The following is a 21,285-nucleotide window of genomic DNA, read 5'->3' as shown; positions in this document are numbered from 1 at the left end:
ACACCAAATTGGATGACTGTCATTCAATGTAACATCGATAGGTTTAGGCTACTAAATGATACTCAAATGTTCCCTATACCAATCATGAGGTTGCTACAACCTAGCCAATGAATTAAAGTTTACAACGTAGGTGCACACAGGTCGAGGGGAAAATTTGAGGGGATGGACAAACAATGACACATTCAATACCGACTTGCACAGTCTTGCCTGCATCTAGCTTACCTAGGGTGTAATCATTAGTCCAACAGTTGAATACTAGAGTTTCTATAGGACAAATTCACTTATGTTTATCCCCGTTGCGTTCTGTTGCTTCCGTTTAAAAAAAAAGGTTTTTCAACAGAATCGGTGGAATGAATACACCCCTGATCACGCGCCACATGTAAACATTCATTCTCTGATCCTTTGATTGGGTGGACAACATGTCAGTTCATGCTGCAAGAGCTCTGACAGGTTGGAGGATGTCCTCCGGATGTTGTCATAATTAATATGTAAGTCAATGGAATGCGGTGAGAATCATGAGCCTCCTAGATTTTGTATTGGAAGTCAATGTACCCAGAGGAGGACAGAAGCTAGCTGTCCCCCGGCTACACCATGGTGCTACCCTACAGTCCTGTTGAGACAACTGTAGACCTTTATTGCAAAACCGTGTGTTTTAATCAATTATTTGGTGAGGTGAATATATTTTGTTTAGTTTTATCTAAAAAGGATAACATTTGAAATGTTTCACTATTTTTATGAAATTCACTGAGGAGGATGGTCCTCCCCTTCATCCTCTGAGGAGCCTCCACTAGTACACTGAACAACAATTTGAACACAACATTTAAAGTGTTGGTCCCCTGTTTCATGACCTGAAATAAAAGATCCCAGACATTTTCCATATGCACAAAAAGCGGTTTGCTGATGTCAACGTTGTGAACAGAGTGCCCCATAGTGGCGGTGGGGTTATGGTATGGGCAGGCATAAGCAACGGACATCAAACACAATTGCATTTTATCATTGGCAATTTGAAAGCACAGAGATACAGTAACGAGATCCTGAGGTACATTGTCGTGTCATTCATCCGCAGCCATCACCTCATGTTTTAGCATAATAATGCATGGCTGCATGTCGAAGGATCTATGCACAATTCCTGAAAATGCTGAACATTTCCCAGTTCTTCCATGGCCTGCATACTCACCAGACAGGTCACCAATTGAGCATGTTTGGGATGCTCTGGATCAACGTGTACGACAGCGTGTTCCAATTCTGCCAATATCCAGCAGCTACGCACAGCCATTGAAGAGGAGTAGGACAACATTCCACAGGCCACAACCAACAGCCTGATCAACTCTATGCGAAGGAGGTGTGTCACACAGCATGAGGCAAATGGTGGTCACACCAGATACTGACTGGTTTTCTGAACCACGTCCCTACATTTTTTAAGGTATCTTTGACCAACTGAAATTAACACGAGGGGGACAGAGAGCTGGTTTCAAGCGCAGGGCGCAGCAGGTGTTTTAATGTTCAAGGACCACAGGAGGAGGCAGGTAGCTGGGTCCAGGGGCAGGCAGCAAGTCATACACAGGGGGTCCAAAAGGAAACAGTACAGGCAGGGAAAAGGCTAGTAACGTCGTCCGGGTGATCAGGAAATAAGTGAATAACAGGAAATCCAATAGGCTAAAGTACAGGCAGGGAATAGGAAAAAGGCGTCGTTAGTTTTTGCTGGCCTGCCTATCATACACAGGAGGAGTAATGCCGGGAAAAACAGAGCTCCAAAGAGAACTGTGTCAAAAACAAACAATACTTCACAAAGATGCGGTGCAAAGAACTGAACTAAATAGTGTGTGTAAATGACATACAGGTGTGGGAACAGGTGATCAGAATTCAGGTGATTGGGATCTGGAGAGTGAGCTGCGTTCAGGGGATCTATGTGTGCGAGTGTGGGCTGGAAAGTGAGCTGCGTTCAGGGGATCTACGCGTATGAGAGTGTGAGTTGGAAGCAGACATTACACCAAAATATGCATATCTATATTCCCAGTCATGTTAAATCCATAGATTAGGGCCTAATGAAGCACCATGAGACCAATGGTGACTTTAAAACGTTTACAGAGTTTAATGGCTGTGATGGGAAACATTTGGATGGATCAACAACATTGTAGTTACTCCACAATACAAACTAAAATGACAGAGTGAAAAGAAAGAAGCCTGTGGAGAATAAAAAATATTCTAAAACATGCATCCTGTTTGCAATAAGGCACTAAAGTAAAACTGCAAAACAAACACAACACATCATTATTCATATTATTCACAAGTACCACTATTCATATGTTCAAGCATAGGATAAAAATAAACAGAATAGAGCTAAGCACATCCTAGAGGAAAACCTGTTTCAGTCTGCTTTCCAAGAGACACTGGGAGACAAATTCACCTTTAAGCAGGACAATAGCCTTAAACACAAGGTCATATATACACTGGAGTTGCTTACCAAGATGACCTTGAATGTTCCTGAGTGGCCTAGTTACAGTTTTGACTAAAATCTGCTTGAAAATCAATGGCAAGACTTCAAAATGTCTGCCTAGTAATGATCAACAACCAATTTGATAGATCTTGAAGAATTTTCAGAAGAATAATGTGTAAATATTGCATAATCCAGGTGTACAAAGCTCTCAGAGACTTACCCAGAAGGACTCACAGCTGTAATCGCTGCCAAAGGTGATTCTAACATGTATTGACTCAGGGGTGTGAATATTTATGTAAATTTGATATTTCTGTATTTCACTTTCACTAACTTTACAACATTTTCAAAAAAACTTGTTTTCACTGTAATTATGAAGTGTCATGACATTGGCATGGGGGAAGGTTTATGACAGTCATAAATACCTCTTCCCCCCTTTTTCCTCTCTCTACCCTACTAATGTGACATTTGAAAATCCCTTGGTTAACATAGAGATTCTGGGAACATCAGAAGGTGGGGGGAAATTAACTATATTCTGATAATCCGACCAATTGAATATATGCGGTGGTACCTAATGAATATGATGTCAGTTCGGTTGTCATCTGAGACATTCTCATCAACGATAGGATGACAAACTCTACCGTGGAAAGTCTGCACATTGTAGTTATCGGATTCACATGGAATTGTTGTTCAATTTAAATGTTTGATTATACAATTATTGGTAAAGAGATTAAATGTAATTTTAGCTTCCAAATGAGAGATTTTGATTTTCATAAGGTAGGGCTCTGCTCAATCAGTGACCCGCCCCTGTGAAGAGACATGGGTTATAAAACTTTTCGCTCCACTATATTAAGCCTTGACGAAAATGTAACCTCCTGTTCCAAGTACGAGAGGTCTGCAGCCTCAGCGTTAAAAGGACTAACATATCAACTACAGAACTAAGCCAACCTTAGTGTGAGCTTTGGTTGCGAATGGTATGAACTTTGAACTCTTATTCACTACAGAAGTGATACCTCCTAGCCATTGAGTTAGCAACAGCAGCTGCAAACGTGGGCTAGGGAAGAACAGACAGAGTAACCCGTCTACCGCACAACAACGTTACTACAACGTATCCAATTTACCAACAGAGACATTTTTCAAAGGACTCTGTTGGGCAACACGGCCTTCCATTTACCACCAACCTAATTTGTAATCAAGGTATAATTCATTCTGTGTGATTAGTTAGGTATTTGGTAAATAAATAATTAAACCCAATTTTGTATTGCTGATTCAACTTGTTAGCCAGGGTTCGTGAAGATAACCAAGAATTTACAACTTTCAGATGAGACTGAATTATGGTGACAGTTAATATTGACTGCTATTGATCTAAAATATTACTTGGTCTTTAAGAGTTTATTCAGAAGATAACAGCTCTATAAATATTATTTTGTGGTCCCCCTACTCTCTAGTTAATTACATTTACATGATTATCTCAATCAGGTAATATTAATTACGGAGAAAGGATTTTATAGAATAGCATGTCATATCACTTAATCCGGCATAGCCAAAGACACGACAGGAGTATTGTGTGTAGATGGGTGATACAAATGTTTTCCATTTTGAATCCAGGCTGTAACACAACAAAATGTGGAATAAGTCAAGCATTATGAATATTTTCTGGAGGCACTGCAGAAATCAAGATACACCACAGACACTCTTATAACCTGCAATGCTCTGACATTGCCATTGCCATAAAAAAAAGCATTGCAATATTTTGAAATTGTCGTAGAATCCTCAAAGAATAACCTCTTCAATGAATAGGTAATCAAATAAGCAAAGTGTACCTTTTTAAAATAAATATTATGTATGCAATCTTGAAGAACTGCCCTCCTTCTCCACCTGCCTACAATTTGACTCCCTGCTGTAAAAAGAAAAAAGACTTTCTGTAGTGGTTTTACCCTTATTGAAGGTTAAGAGTAACAATGGCTGTTAACCTTTTATCAAATGTTTAGAATAGCTCCTTAAGAGCCTGAGGTTCAACCTCTTTTGAATTAAAGTGCCTTTTCCCACATATAACAATTTCCATGGTTGTTTGCTGGCACTTACACTAGCCTACAGTATGCACTGCAAAAATAAGTGCTAGTGAGACTGTATCAACATTTCTACTGGTTCTGTTTACAACTACAGGTGTCCATTTATAGCAGGAGTCCATTGATGATGGAAAGATGGCGCTAGTCAATAAACCATGACCAGTGTAATGTTTCAATGATTTTCTACATCAGCTTTGCAAACTCACTTTCTCACCATAATACAGTATTGACATTTCTCTTTTTCTTTTGCAGGATATTATTTGCCAGAAGAACACTGTAAGTGCACAAACTTCTCTCTCTATTTCAAAGCTGTTAGAAGCAAACCTCTCGTTTATTTCTTGCAGCTTTCCTGTGTGAAAGTAAGTGTAATAAACAGTTGGTTTTTTTCACGGCAGCATTCAGCAACACAGCATTGTCTGCCACCATCAGTCCATTTTAATTATCCAATTCAGTATCCCTCTAGTTTGGCTTTGTGCATTCTGCTTTGTGTACAGTAAACTAAAGCATTTTCCCTTACTCAGAGATTATTCCAGGATAGCTTTACTTGGTTGACAGGCAGCCTTATTATCAGGGTGACTGGGGAATGTGATGTGGAAAGCAGCGAGAGAATGAGTTCACTTTCAATTTCACCTCTCATTTTCGATTTCCTGCGTCTGTGCTGTGCCGACACAGCAGTGGTTTAAGCTCCCCCGTCTGTAACACAGTGTCTGCCACTCCTTCCCAATGATAGCTAGGGCAGACAAGGAGACAACACACAGTCTGGCTGGCTTTCTTATACAGAATAATAGGATATGGTGACATTGATGCACTGTGACATGAGGGGGGAAAAACTGTAAGGTGTTGAAGCAAAGGCATGGACAGGGAGCCTCCTGAGCAGCTGGCCTAAGTGGCTTTATGGAGTGGAATAAGGTGGGTTGTGCTCTAGGAAGGAGGTTGATGGCTGATCTGTGTGTGGCGACAGAGCTTCGGGAGGAGGACTGATTACTGCATTAGAGTGAGAATGCTCTATTGCACTCCATGACTGACTATCTCTCTCCATCTGAATCTACACACCACTTTCTTCTCCTTTGCTCTGAGAAAACAAACACACTCTGCCACAGACAGATATGACACATTAGTGGCACTCTGACCTCATCACACACACACACACACACACACACACACACACACACACACACACACACACACACACACACACACACACACACACACACACACACACACACACACACACACACACACACACACACACACACACACACTACTTAGTCCCGTCTACCCCTCCCCTTTAAATGAATGGGTTCATCCCATGCTGCCTGACTGTGAGATATAACTCCTTAATTACTGTAACATGCAAACACCCTGGCTTCATCCCAAATGGCACCTTATCTATTCCCTTTATAGTGCACTACTTTTGACTGCACCCTTATGTAGGGCAATGGTGTGATGTAGGACATATCCCTAGTGTTCTGTCCCTGTGCTCCTTTTGTTGTTTTTGGGACCTGTGTGTCACCTACCCTCAGAGACTTGCTGCTGAGGTGAGAAGCATCCAGCTACAGATTATGTGCACTAACGCGGCCTGGTCTGCGAACCTCAGTGCGCATATGTGTGCGGCCGCCTTTCGTTCCAGTACTCTGCTGCCTGTGACTGTAACGAATTGCAAAAATCGCTGAAGTTGGAGACTTTTATCTCCCTCACCAACTTCAAACATCAGCTAGCTGAGCAGCTAACCGATCGCTGCAGCTGTACATAATCTATTGGTAAATAGCACACCCATTTTCACCTACCTGATCCCCACAGTTTTTATTTATTTACTTTTCTGCTATTTTGCACACCAATATCACCTGTACATGATCATCTTTATCATTTATCACTCCAGTGTTAATCTGCAATATTGTAATTATTCGCCTAACTCCTCATGCCTTTTGCACACATTGTATATAGACTCCCCTTTTTTCTCTGTGTTATTGACTTGTTAATTGTTTACTCCATGTGTAACTCTGTGTTGTCTGTTCACACTGCTATGCTTTATCTTGGCCAGGTCGCAGTTGCAAATGAGAACCTGTTCTCAACTAGCCTACCTGGTTAAATAAAGGTGAAATAAAAATTTTAAAAAAAATCTTAGATGGTATTTGTGTGTCTCAGATTATATGTGCGCGCACAACCTGTAGATGCTTGTTGGTCACCTGTGTCGCGTGAGTCAGTAGCTTTGTTCCAGGGCGTCAGTGTGCTACGCATATACCAGTCACGCACTTGCTCTGGTCCAGGGTGTTATATTAACTACTGTTGCTTCTGCAGCTAGTACACACTAAGCTTCATTACATCAACTTCATTACATTGTTCTACAGTACCAAGCCTATTATTCATTGTCTTGGTCCTTCTGTAGCTCAGTTGGTAGAGCATGGCGCTTGTAACGCCAGGGTAGTGGGTTCGATTCCCGGGACCACCCATACGTAGAATGTATGCACACATGACTGTAAGTCGCTTTGGATAAAAGCGTCTGCTAAATGGCATATTATTATTATTATTATTATTCATTTTAAAGGGTAACGCACCCTCCTTTCTGGCACTATTAGACCTGTCTGAGTTCGTATGCTGACTCTCACAGTGTCTGTGTCATGAAAAGGTATCTGCTGGAGCCAGACCCAATTGGCTGCAATAGATCCAGCAGACACCTTATCATGCCACAGATGCTGTGAGACATACAAGATGAGACAAGATATTGAATGGTGCCAGACAGGATGGCGCATTTCCGCCCCCAGCAGGACAGTTGGTGAATTTACAGCGCTAGTTAGTAGCACAGACAAAAGTGGTTAGTTGTCAGTGTCTTTGCTAGTAGTACTCGGTAGCTGGCTAGTGCTACTAGCTAGCAGGTAGCTAACTGGCGCTACTAGATAGCCACGAGTTAGCTAGTAGTGCTAGCTAGGTTGTGAGAGCTAAAGCACAAGCACAAGTGGTTGCAGTGGTTGCTTGGTTGTAGTGATATATATACCTCCTGCAGGGAGAAACTTTGTAGCGGGGCAGGGGGAAAGAGGGAGAAGCGCCAGGGCTAGCTGCATTAGAAGGGGTGAGAGATGAGGTAATGTTGGATGGGCAAGGAGGCATGGCTGAGTCAAATATGAATCCTGACTGTGGTGATTAAAGAGCTCAGCCATGTGCTTCTTGTCAGTAACAACCACATCAATATTAAGGGACATGGACAGCTGTGAGGAGGAGGGTTTATTTTCCAGGTCTTTAACCATTTTACTGATATTCTTGGGGTTAGACCCACAGAGAGAACTGCTCCTTAAAGTAACTAACTTTGGCCTTCCGGATAGCATGAGTGCGCTTCTTTCTCATTTGCCTGAAAGATAGCCAGTCAGCCTGAGTATGCATGTGCCGAGCCTTTCACCACTTGTTATGGCAAGCCTAAATAAGTTCAGGGGTAGAAATGTGTTTAATAAGTTGCATGGACTCCCTCTGTGTGTAATAATAGTGTTTAACCTTATTTTTGAATGTTTTTTTATACCTTATGTCAGGACCCGGTTACGAACCCGGGTCTCCGGAGTGAGAAACAGTCACTTAACCAACTGAGCCACGAATAGTCAGCAGAACCTAGAAGATGAGGCAGACACAGCAGTACTTGAGACGGTGTATTTAATGAAGTAAAAAGTGAAGTTCTTCAGGAAAACATGTAACTCCACAACCTCAAAAGGAATTCCACAAGAACAAAGGTAATCCTCCAAGACAAAAAAGGTAAATCCACAAGGTGGAAGGTAAAGCACAAAAAGCCTCAAAAGATACTCAAAAACAAACAAACAAGAACAAAAAAACAGAATTCCACAAGAGAGTCCACCGGGATCAACAAGCGTTCACAGAGTACTAGGGCTGGGTGCTAACATACAAACACAGAGCCAAGAACTGAGGAAAACAAAGGGTTTAAATACAATCAGGGGAAACGAGGCACAGGTGCAAATAATAATGGGGATCAAGGGAAAACAAAAGGTCAAAAGGCACTATGGGGGCATCTAGTGACCAAAAACCGGAACAACCCTGGCCAAATCCTGACATCTTATCTCCGTACCCCACACATGCAATTATTTGTAAGGCCCCTTAGTTGAGCAGTGAACACAGATTCAAACACAGATTCAACTACAAAGACCAGGGAAGTTTTCCAACGCAAAGAAAAGCACCTATTGATAGATGGGTAAAAAAAGCATACATTGAATATCCCTTTGAGCATGGTGAAGTTATGAATTACACTTTGGAAGATACAGGCGCCCTTCCTAACTCAGTTGACGGAGAGGATGGAAACCGTTCAGAGATTTCACCATGAGGCCAATGGTGACTTTAACACAGTTGCAGAGCTTAATGGCTGTGATTGGAGAAAACTAAGGATGGATCAACAACATTGTAGTTACTCCAAAATACTAACCTAATTGACAGAGTGAAAAGAAGGAAGCCTGTACAGAATACAAATATTCCAAAACATGCATCTTGTTTGCAATAAGGCACGAAAGTAAAACTGGCAAAGAAATTGCTTTGAAATGAACTTTATGTCCTGAATACAAAGCGTTGTATTTGTGACAAAACCAACACAACACATCACTACTCATATTATACTCATATTTTCAAACATGGTGGTGGCTGCATCGTGTGATGGGTATGCTTGTCATCGGGAAGGACTAGGGAGTTCTTAGGATAAAAATAAGCACAAACAAAATCCTAGAGGAAAGCCTGGTTCAGTCTTCTTTCCAACAGACACTGGGAGACACATTCACCTTTCAGCAGGACAATAACCTAAAACACAAGGCCAAATATACACTGGATTTGCTTACCAAGATGTCATTGAATGTTCCTGAGTGGCCTAGTTACAGTTTTTACTTAAATCTGCTTGAAAATCTATGGCAAGACTTGAAAATGGCAATGATCAACAACCAATTTGACAGTGCTTGAATATTTTTTTTAAAGAGAAATGTGCAAATATTGTACAATCCAGGTGTGCAAAGCTCTGAGACTTACCCAGAAAGACTCGCAGCTGTAATCGATGCCATAAGGGATTCTAACATGTATTGACTCAGTGTGTTGAATACTTATGTAATCAAGATACTGTATATTAGTGTTTTATATTTCATAAATTCTGACATTTGTAAAACAATTTTCTTCCACTTTTACATGATAGAGTATTTTGTGTAAATCATTAACAAAATATGACAATTAAATCCATTTGAATCCCACTTTATAACACAACAAAATGTTTGAAAAGTCAAAGGGTGTGAATACTTTCTGAAAGCACTGTAGTTAAGCTAGCTAACTCTCCCAACTTTGACCGTGATGATACTAACACACTGATATAATGCCCTGGACCAGAGCTAGTGCGCCGTCTGCTATGTGCGTAGCACACTGATGCCCTAGAACATGTCGAGAGTTCAGGTTGCACGCACACATACCAACTGAGACGCGAAAATACAATTTGAGACGCATGTGCTGTCACGTTCTGACCTTAGTTCCTTTGTATTTGTCTGTGTTTTAGTATGGTCAGGGCGTGAGTTGGGGTGGGCAGTCTATGTTTGTTTTTCTATGTTGGTTTTTGAGTTCGGCCTAGTATGGTTCTCAATCAGAGGCAGCTGTCAATTGTTGTCCCTGATTGAGAATCATACTTAGGTAGCCTGGGTTTCACTTTTGGTTTGTGGGTGTTTGTTTCCGTGTGAGTGCTTGGGCTACACGGTACTCTTTCAGTTTTGTATATTGTATATTTATTATTTTGTTCCAGTGTTCAGTTGTGTTTTTGATTAAATCAATATGGACACTTACCACGCTGTGTTTTGGTCCGATTCTTACTCTTCCTCAGACGAAGAGGAGGAAATCCGTTACATGTGTTTTGCGATTCGCAGACCAGGGTGCATCAACGAGCATAATCTGCAGTTGGATGCTTCTCATTGGCTGACGTTGCCAGGGAGAAGGACAGTCTCAATGGCACCTAGCAATTAAATCATTTATAAATGTGTGATGTGTTATCATGTAATCCGCTAGGGCATGAATCACGCAGTGTGTGTAGCTCAATATAGGGTAGGATGTTGTAATCTGTCTGCATCTAACGGTGACAAGCCATCACAGGTTATTTTGGAAAGATGTGGCATGACTGATGTCTTAAAAATAAGATTGCAGGAGAGGAAGCAGTTTTACTGTGGAACATTCCGGTTTCTACAGGCAGAAGTTGAGCATCTGTTCACTTCCTTTTGTTACAAGTGTGAGTTGCAAGCACACCGAATGTGTTCTTGAAGATGGAATTGAAACAGAGAAGTTAAAATAGCCACTGACTATGCACTCAGGATTCATCCCTTTCCGTATCCTACTGTAGCCTACATGTTCAAGTATATTTAGGATCCATCAATTCAAACTTTTCAAGTGCTGAGTGTTGAGTATACTGAACATGACAGACTAAATTGACATCAATGATAGATTTACTGCAAATACAGTTGCAAATACAAATACAGTACTAAGACAGACGTGGTTTGAATTGATTTCCATGAGCAACGTGAATGGAGTTTTAAAGCTAGTTCTGCCCTGAGGGCAGTGTGAGCAGCCCGGTTAAACAGATCCTTATGCCACTCTCATTACTGATGTGGATCTATCCCCCAGGATACTGGCTCTTTAGACAATTATGTCCATGGGTACAACCACACCATTGTCCCTGCAGATCAGATTCTCCTCCTTTTGTCACAACACTATGTCACAAAATGACCAGCACAAGGCAGTCCCATACCACTGTCCTCCCATTGTATATAACGCATGCAGTCAACATGCAATGTAATATAATCTAACAGAAACAACCTATGCATTAGCACGGTACCAGACCTGTTTGTGTTTTATAATCATCCAGCACAAACAGATCTGGGACCAGGCGACCTCTGTATGTTTACGACCCAAGAAATTGCTGCTTTCTGTTTCCCTCCAGACATGCTCAGCCAACTACAGTTTCATCCCGTACATGGTGACGCCGCACAACAAGGTGTACTGCTGCGAGAGCAGCCTGATGAAGGGCCTGACAGAGCTGATGCAGCCCAGCTTCGAGATGCTGCTGGGACCAATCTGCATGCCCTTGCTGGACCGCTTCGTCCAGCTGCTCAAGGTGCCCCAGGCTAACTCCTGGTGAGTCGTAGAGGGATGTGTAGCCTGGGATGCTAGGCCTAAAGCTCCTGCTGATTAGGTTGTTGGGGTTAGAAACTTGGCTGCTATAGGCCTAAGTCACATGTTTGCTGTTCTCACACCTTGATGTAGTGAAACGGGTGTCACCTCGCTAGGGAAGGTGTGAACATGCACATCAAGGTGATGATTACAGAGCTATTATTGCCAACAGAGGTGTATTATCATGAACTAAAGTGTACTGTATAACAGCTGGATTTTGTGTTGTCTTGTGTAATTGTCTGTGGTTGATTAAGCAACATGGATGACTAGCTGGTGAAGTGCGGTATGACTGTAGCTATACTGTAGTTTAATGGAGTCATCGAAAGTCTTGTTACCCGATAAGCTTTACTTAATTTAAAATGTGCAATGTTTTTTGTTTGTCTGTTCTTCTTTTCATCAGATATTGCACTTCATGAGTATTCCTCAGAGGCCATTGTATTATCCAATTCACTCCTTTTGGATAATACATGATGCATTACTTTATTTGGTGTGTCCCTCTGCAACACTTTGGCTTGCATAGCAATCTCAGTTTTAATGTTAGCATTGCTTAGTTCTGTCCTAATGGTTAAGGCTTCTCTCTCTGCCAATATTCAGCAACAGCCTCTCTTCTAGGAATATGGAGTCATATTTCAGAGAGCTGAGATAAAAGTGCAGCTCCAACAGTAGAGTGAAGAATACTTTGAAGGGGCTTACCAGGGAACACATTCATGAGCTCCACATTCAGCTGTCGCGAGGAAGTAAATAACTGACATATTGCATATGTTTACGAGGGTAGACTATTTATAATGGTGTCAGGCAAGGCAAGATCAAAGACACTGTAGCCTATATAAAAAGTTGCCTCAGAGGAATAGATACATTATTTTAAGTTATAAACGGTTGTATCTATCCCCATTCCTCATGTTTATTTCCCCAGAAAGTCACATCAATACATAATAATGGTTTATTTGCAGAAAACTTGATTTCTAGTGTGAAATAACATCTCTCTGTGAATCTCTCCGGTACCCCTTCACAGCCAATACTTCAGAGAAACCATTCTCAACGAGATTCGGAAAGTGCGGGAATTGTTCACAGGGATGGAGCTGGCCTCAGAACTCAGCCGAATTCAACAACGATTGGACAACGTAGAGTGCCTTTCAGCTGACATCGTCATCAACCTGCTTCTGTCCTACAGGGACATCCAGGTACATTTAGCCTTCTTCAGCTTGTCAGATGCTATAGGCATGGGCCATTTAGATAGACTGAAATGCCTCCTCATAAATGTTTTAGGGTCTCCCTCAATCCATTTTCTAACAAAATCATTCTTCTGAGATAATTTTATCTTGGGCTTCCAGTGGAAAGCTGCAGATGAAGTTTTTGTCATCTTCCTGTGGCAAATCTGCAACTGCACTGCAGTCTGTTCTCTATGCATTGCCATGCCATTCACCCTACACCCTCCCATCCTGCCAGTCTTAGGCAGCCACCCGTCACATTAATAAATGGTGTCAACAACAAGAGATACAAGGAGAGGCTGAATTATTCAACATGATTTAGATAAATATATACTGGACAAAAAATGGTGGAAGAGGGGACATTTATTTATTGATGTCCTTCCCAAAGCAGTGACTTTGTAAGGGAACAAGGACATAGATATTTTAGGTTTCATGTAAACTATAGAAACCAAGATGTGGCTGAGTGGGTACATGATTTTCAATCCAACGATCTGTTTTTCTATGCTTGTTTGTAATGTAGGATTATGAATCCATAGTGAAGCTGGTGGAGACCTTGGAGAAGCTTCCTACATTTGACCCTGTAGCCAATCCCCATGTCAAGTTCCACCATGCCTTTGCACTGAATCGGTAAGACCCCCAGTATGTCACACCTGTTTTTTTCTACACACACACACACACACACACACACACACACACACACACACACACACACACACACACACACACACACACACACACACACACACACACACACACACACACACACACACACACACACACACACACACACACACACACACACACACACACACACACACATAACATGCATGTGCTGAGCATGTATCTGTGCTCTGAGTCGGAACATCCCACATGTTCAGCTTGGAAAGTATTTTACTGCCTGATCTTTAACGTGCCGCCTCACTTGTAAATGCACACTGGGTTTCCAAGCAAGTTGCTCTATCATTTCGGAGCCATTGGAAAATTCCTGCATGCTACAACGCAACATTGGTGTCTGGCCAGTTACGAGAACATTTCACACGCTCAGAGAGACGTATTAATAAAGCTGTTGCACATTCTTTGCATAATTGGGAAAACATTGAATGGCCCGAAAATGAAGATGGTTGCCATGAGTCTGTGTGTTTGTTTAGACAGCAGCCCATTTGTCTCCCCCAACTAGAGGTGGTGCATGACTCAGCAGTTTAGTGCACCATAGCGAAATATTGCCATTATCCTGCAACAATGAGGCATGGATGATTCTAATTAAATCTCTTCTTTTAAACATGTCTGACAAGCAGAGTTTTCTGTTGAGTAATTGGTGAGAAAACGGCAGCAGCAGGGATGTAAATGTCGAAACCTTTCCTGTTGCACTCCCTCCCTCCTTCCCCTCCATGTTTGACTGTTGGATGACTGGAGTGGGCTAGGCTGACTCACTGCTTAGCTTCGCCCCCCTCCAGTTGCCGTTCAGCGACACACTAGTGTGAAGTGAAAGCTGGGGAGCGGAGAGCAGCCTGAGCTGCAGCCTCCATTAAAGGTGCCCTATTCCCATTCCCTCTGGATAGGCTCCATGGAAAAAGCTGCTCGTTCCTATGCTTTAATTAACATCCATCTGTCATGAATTAGCTGGCTAGCTAGTTCACCAATTCACTGTTCAAGTCTTCATAATTTGCACGTCTGAATTTACAATTAAAATTGGTTAGTTCAGCTTTTCCTCTAGCTAAACAGCTGATAAACACCGTTGTATGAATGCTAGCTCAATAGATTGTGTCAATTGTTAGCTAGCTAGCTTGACTAGCGGGTTGATAAGAGCAAACTCAGCATTTTTTGTCCAAATTATTGAATTGAAAATGCATATCAAAGTAATTTGTTGAGCCTCCCGGGTGGCGCAGTGGTTAAGGGCGCGACCGGGCGGTCCGTGTGGCGATGCACAATTGGCCTAGCGTCGTCCGGGTTAGGGAGGGTTTGGCCGGTAGGGAAATCCTTGTCTCATCGCGCACCAGAGACTCCTGTGGCAGGCCGGGCGCAGTGCACGCTAACCAAGGTTGCCAGGTGCACAGTGTTTCCTCCGACACATTGGTGCGGCTGGCTTCCGGGTTGGATGGCGCTGTGTTAAGAAGCAGTGCGGCTTGGTTGGGTTGTGTATCGGAGGATGCATGACTTTCAACCTTCGTCTCTCCCGAGCCCGTACGGGAGTTGTCGCGATGAGACAAGATAGTAGCTACTACAACAATTGGATACCATGAAATTGGGGAGAAAAAGGGGTAAAATTCAAACAAAACAAAAAAAGTAATTTGTTGAACATTTTAACATAATTTTGTTATTAAATAAACGTAATACTCACATTCCACAAAGTTATTCCTCTTTATTCTGGAAAATGTTCTATGAAGAGGTGACTTCCGTCCGCCATTAGTTGTTGCCGGAATTTGGGATTTTTACCTGCTTCGCAAGGTGTCATGGGATATCCTACCTGGCGAAAGAAACATCCAGAGAGGTAGAGGCGAATTTAATAGGCCTATATTCTAAAATCAGTGATAAGTCGACATTGGATGCTGACTCAAAATCTTCCAAATGAAGGTAGGGCATACCTTGGAGAAGGCATAATTTTAAGTTAGGACATTTTTTAAAAATTAACCTTTATTTAACTAGGCATGTCAGTTAATTAAGAACAAATTCTTATTTACAATGACGGCCTACCACGGCCAAACCCTAACGATGCTAGGCCAATTGTGCGCCGCCCTATGGGGTTGTAATACAGCCTGGAATCAAACCAGGGTCTGTAGTGACACCTCTAGCACTGAAATGCAGTGCCTTAGACCGCCACGCCACCGGCGGTCTACCTTGATGCACTATCCTTGCCCGATTGATGACACCCTATTCCCTATAAAAGTAGTGCACAAGGAAATAGGATACAATTTGGAACTCTTGTCTGTCTCTGACCATTGGGTCTTCCCTCTGCTGTTTTCAGGAGGAACCTCCCGGGGGACCGTCAGAAGGCCCTGGACATCATGCTGCCCCTGGTGAAGGCTGACAACCAGGTGGCCTCAGACATCTACTGCCTTGTGGGACGCATCTACAAGGACATGTTCTTAGAGTCCCACTTCGCTGACAAGGAGAGCAGGGACAGTGGCACGGCCTGGTGAGAGCTGCACACACACACGCACACACACTGGTGAAAGCCTGGCTTCTGATGAGAGTCATTACCTCTCACTCCCCTCTCACTCCTCACTAGCCAGAGTAGCAAAGACCACCTCTCAACTACAGATAATGAACATCTATGTCATCTGACATGGAGCAGAGAGGCTGCAAGGTCTGGCAGAAGCTGATTTGAAACGGCACCACCACCAGTGATAAATTGAAGATAATTGCGATCTTCCTGGAATGGTTATGTCTCGCATCGAGACGATTTATGGCATCTCATTAGAATAACTCCCCCTCGGGCTACCTTGTCCTCTGTTCCAACCCAGACAATGTCTTTGGAGAGCCTTTTCATGTTATTCACACTCATTCCTTCAGTGGAACAGATTGCTCATTAAGTAAATTAGGGTTTTTATTTGCGAATGCCAAGCTTTGTGCAAGTGGTTCCTCTGTGCACCCTGCCAAATAAGGATGCTTTTTACAAAACTAGGGAGATGAAAAGTTCTCACTAAGGACTTCTCACTAAGGACACTTCAGCAATTACTGTAGGAACATCATGTCTGATTTAAAAATGAAGCATAGTGTGTAATATTGGTGATTCTAAGTTAGCTTCTCTGTCGTTCCTCTCAGGTTTAAGAAGGGGTTTGAGTCTGAGCCGACACTACACTCTGGCATCAACTATGCCGTTCTACTCCTGGCAGCGGGACACCAGTTTGACGCCTCCTTCGAGCTCCGCAAAGTCGGTGAGTATTGACTAACACTTTATTCTCCTTGATATCTAATGTTTTGCCTTGAGCTGCCTGAGTTTTGTGCTGTTTGGCTCCCTGTGTTTACTGTGAAATCTGAGGCTCAGAAAGTAGCACAGGAATGTGAGAAACAGGACAGACAATCCTGGGAATCAACCGTGGGCCTCCTCCAAGTCCCTGCTCCCCCCCGCTCTCCTCTAATCTGCCCTGTCCTGGGCTGCTAGAGCAGGACATGTAGTGGCAGCTTCCCTCAGCGAGGCCAAAAATAACAACCATGCCCCATTATCGCTCTGCAATTTAGTAGCAACATGGCAAGTACCTACTAAGATTCACCAATCTACATTTCAGGTGAAATGCTTGACATAAGAGTAAGCTCTACAGTGCCCAGCCTATTCCCAAACCCCTGCTGTGCAGTACATCCCATTGTGTTCTCCTTCGCTAAGTATCTGATCTCTGTGAATAATTATAAACTGGGTGGTTCAAGCCCTGAAGGCTGATTGGCTGACAACCGTGGTATATCAGACCGTATACCACGGGTATGACAACTTTTTTTTTACTGCTCTAAGGCACATCAGAGGTTTGTGATATATGGCCAATATACCACAGCTATGGGATATGTCCAGAGGCTCTCCTGTATTTAGTTGTGCGTAAGAACAGCCCTTAGCCGTGGTATATTGGCCATATAACACACCTCCTCTGGCCATATTGTTTAAATAACACATGGTATAAAAATAACACAAAATAGGTCAAAATAGGACACAGTATCTCGAAACGTTGCACAATAAAACGGAAGGATTCAACAGTGTGGAGTATCTTACTTTTATATTATAATAATACACAGGAGGTCGGTGGCACCATAATTGCGGAGGAGGGGCTCGTGGTAAGGGCTTGAGCAGAATATGTGGAATGGTTTTAAATACATGATTTCTTTGTGTTTGATGCCATTCCATTTGCTCGGTTCCAGCCATTATTATGAGCCGTCCTCACCCAGCAGCCTCCACTGTTGTAATATGTCCCTGACCTGACCTTGTTGTTCTCTCCAGGAGTGAAGCTGAGCAGCCTACTGGGGAAGAAGGGCAGCCTGGATAAGCTGCAGAGCTACTGGGATGTGGGTTTCTTCCTGGGGGCTAGCATCCTGGCCTGTGACAACACCAGGGTCATACAGGCCTCCGAGAAACTCTTCAAATTGAAGGCCCCTGTCTGGTGAGCGAGGATGTTTTTTATTTTTTACATTTAAAGCTCAACATATAGTGAACTTATTTCAACCTATTTTGCACAATTTAAATGTGCTTTCGTCTTTCGTAGTCAGTCAGTGGCCTATTTTCTTTTGGTGCTCAAGATTTAAACAATCTATTCAAACATATTTAGCTCTGTTTAACTGACTTTTCTTTTCCTGCAGTCGAAGGCCTTTTACATTTCTTTTAAGCTATCATCTGTGTTGACTGCAACCCAGGTATCTGCGCTCTCTTGTGGAGACCATCCTGATTTACCAGCACTTCAAAAAGCCGTCTGTAGAGCAGCCGCCGCCCAAACAGGAACTGGTGGACTTCTGGATGGACTTCCTGGTGGAGGCCACAAAGAAAGACGTCTCGTCTGTCCGCTTCCCGGTATGTGTCGCATGCTCTCTTTGCCTTCCTTCCTGGGATTCTTCACTGTTTAGACTTGACCTTGACAGGCAGACATATACAGTCCCAGTAAATAGTCATTCTAGGGTTTTTCTTTATTTTGTAGAATAATAGTGAAGACATCAAAACTATGAAATAACACACAAGGAATCATGAAGTAACCAAATAATTGTTAAACAAATGCAAATATATTTTATATTTCAGATTCTTCAAAGTAGCCACCCTTTGCCTTGATGACAGCTTTGCACACTCTTGGCATTCTCTAAACCAGCTCCATGAGTTAGTCACCTGGAATGCATTTCAATTAACAGGTGTGCCTTGTTAAAAGTTAATTTGTGGAATTTCTTTCCTTCTTTTGAGCCAATCAGTTGTGTTGTGATAAGGTAGGGGTGATATACAGAATAGAGCCCTATTTGGTAAAAGACCATGTCCATATTATGTCAAGAAGAGCTCAAATGAGCAAAGAGAATCAACAGTCCATCATTACTTTATGACATAAAGGTCTGTCAGTCCGGAAAATGTCAAGAACTTTGAAAGTTTTTTCAAGTGCAGTCCCAAAAACCATGAAACTCTATGATGAAACTGTCTCTCATGAGGACCGCCACAGGAAAGTAAGACCCAGAGATACCTCTGCTGCAGAGGATAAGTTCATTAGAGTCAACTGCACCTCCAATTGCAGCCCAAAAAAATGCTTCACAGAGTTCAAGTAACAGACACATCTCAACATCAACTGTTAAGAGGAGACTCCGTGAATCAGGCCTTCATGGTCAAATTTCTGCAAAGAAACCACTACTAAAGGACACCAATAAGAAGAGATTTGCTTGGGCCAATAAACACGATCAATGGACATTAGACCTGTGGAAATTTGTCCTTTGGTCTGATGAGTCCAAATTTGAGATTTTTGGTTCCACCTGCCGTGTCTTTGTGAGACGCAGAGTAGGTGAATGGATGATCTCCGCATGTGTGGTTCCCACCGTGAAGCATGGAGGAGGAGGTGTGATAGTGTGTGGGTGCTTTGCTGGTGACATTGCCAGTGATTTATTTAGAATTCACTTAACCAGCATGGCTACCACTGCATTCTGCAGCGATACCCCATCCCATCTGGTTTGTGCTTAGTGGGACTATAATTTGTTTTTCAATAGGACAATGACCCGAACACACCTCCAGGCTGTGTAAGGGCTATTTGACCAAGGAGAGTGATGGAGTGCTGCATCAGATGACCTGGCCTCCATAATCACCCAACCTCAACCCAATTGAGATGGTTTGGGATGAGTTGGACCACATAGTGAAAGAAAAGCAGCCAACAAGTGCTCAGCATATGTGGGAACTCCTTCAATACTGTTGGAAAAGCACTCCTCATGAAGCTGGTTGAGAGAATGCAAAGAGTGTGCAGTGCTGTCATCAAGGCAATGGGTGGCTACTTTGAAGAATCTGAAATATAAAATATATTTTGATTTGTTTAACACTTTTTTTGGTTACGTCATGATTCCATATGTGTTATTTCATAGTTTTGATGTATTCACTATTATTCTACAATGTAGAAAATAGTAAAAAATTAAGAAAACCCCTTGAATGAGTAGGTGTGTCCAAACTTTTGACTGGTGCTCTACATCAACCATTACAGTGGTACCAGCTGGGGCAGTTTTCCTACACTGTTTATTTTCTCTGCTTTATTGTGAAATGTCTTGATGTCCTATTGGTTGTCCTTTTTCCAGGTGTTGATATTGGAGCCCACTAAAGTCTACCTGCCTTCGTACTTGTCCATAAACAACGATGTGGAGGAGAACACTGTCTCCATCTGGCATGTTTCCCCTGATGACAAGGTAAGTTACTGACCACAGGAAGAGTGTGTGACAACTGCTTTGTGTCTTTGCTTTGTGTCTCAGAAAAGAAGTACAGCCCTGGAGTACAGCCCTGCCTGTCTGTCTATATGTCCGTCTCTCTCTGTCTCTGTCTCTCTCTGCCCTGACACATTTTAATCAGTCACCAGAGGTACTGACGTTCATGTTTTTCTGATCGTTCTAACAGCACAGGGGCGTCCATGAGTGGAACTTCAGGGCCATGTCAGTACGGGGTGTCAGGTTGGTGATCTCACAGCTGTCCTGTTCTACACACGCATTGTAATGTATGGGCAATAAAGACTGCTCTCTACTCTCCTCTCTCCTCTACTCTCCTCTGTAACTTATGCCAACAACATAACAGATTATAATGTGGCCACCTGGTTCCCAAGGCAATATTAGTCAGAGATGGTCCCTCAATGCCTCTCCCTCCTTCCCCCTCCAACTGATCTCCCACTTCAGAGGGCCTCTGTGAGATGTTGCTAGGGAGCGTATTTTTGTTTTTGCCCACTCGCCCTCCAGTGTACTAGGAGACAATGGCAGTTCCCTTGGCTGCAACAGTGTGCCATGGTGGGCTGAATTCAACCACTCATTCTCTGCTCTGTCCACTCCGCTCAGCCCTGGCCTTAGATAACTGGCTTAAAATCCCTGTTCGCTCAGCTGAACACTGGTGGAGACTCAACAGTGTGTATGTGTGTGTGGGAATGAATGTTCAGAGTTATATTCATTCTTTCAGAGTTACTGTAACTTGTTGTATGTGATTGAGTGAAGAACATAGTTAGGTTGTAAGAGACTTGCAGCTCTGGTGAAAAGAAGACGCTTCTGCACTTAGAGACTACTGGAATGATTTCTCAGAAGTTTCTGGCTACACCTAGACATCCAGTCTATGCCAGTGTTCTATAGATGTCATGTGAATTCACCTGTCGTCTTTTCTCTAACTGTCAACTCATCTTCCTCAGTATTTCCAAGTTTGACGAGCGCAGTGCCTTCCTGTATGTGCTGCACAACTCAGAGGACTTTCAGATCTACTTCTGCACAGAGATGCACTGCAAAAGGTCTGTCTGTC

General features: G+C 42.8%; 1 protein-coding gene across 3 annotated transcripts in view; it reads left to right on the top strand.

Moving 5' to 3' along the window:
- LOC123990694 (mitogen-activated protein kinase kinase kinase 5-like) overlaps nt 1-21,285 on the top strand; it is a 56,962-nt gene that overhangs the window by 19,195 nt on the left and 16,482 nt on the right. For all 3 annotated transcript variants that reach the window (XR_006830691.1, XM_046291448.1, XM_046291449.1), the window contains exons 3-13: nt 4,756-4,779; nt 11,441-11,634; nt 12,683-12,851; nt 13,399-13,505; nt 15,841-16,011; nt 16,641-16,753; nt 17,800-17,959; nt 18,210-18,363; nt 20,097-20,204; nt 20,410-20,462; nt 21,179-21,274. Coding sequence is in view for 2 of the 3 variants with exons in the window: in XM_046291448.1 (XP_046147404.1) it covers nt 4,756-4,779; nt 11,441-11,634; nt 12,683-12,851; nt 13,399-13,505; nt 15,841-16,011; nt 16,641-16,753; nt 17,800-17,959; nt 18,210-18,363; nt 20,097-20,204; nt 20,410-20,462; nt 21,179-21,274 (1,349 nt within the window). In the remaining variant the exon portion in view is untranslated. The remainder of the gene's footprint in view (nt 1-4,755; nt 4,780-11,440; nt 11,635-12,682; nt 12,852-13,398; nt 13,506-15,840; nt 16,012-16,640; nt 16,754-17,799; nt 17,960-18,209; nt 18,364-20,096; nt 20,205-20,409; nt 20,463-21,178; nt 21,275-21,285) is intronic.

This window comes from Oncorhynchus gorbuscha, linkage group LG12 (assembly GCF_021184085.1).
Source record: "Oncorhynchus gorbuscha isolate QuinsamMale2020 ecotype Even-year linkage group LG12, OgorEven_v1.0, whole genome shotgun sequence".
NCBI classification, from domain to species: domain Eukaryota; kingdom Metazoa; phylum Chordata; class Actinopteri; order Salmoniformes; family Salmonidae; genus Oncorhynchus; species Oncorhynchus gorbuscha.
The sequence above is the reverse complement of the archived record's forward strand: the minus strand, read 5'-3'. Positions and strand labels throughout refer to the sequence as shown.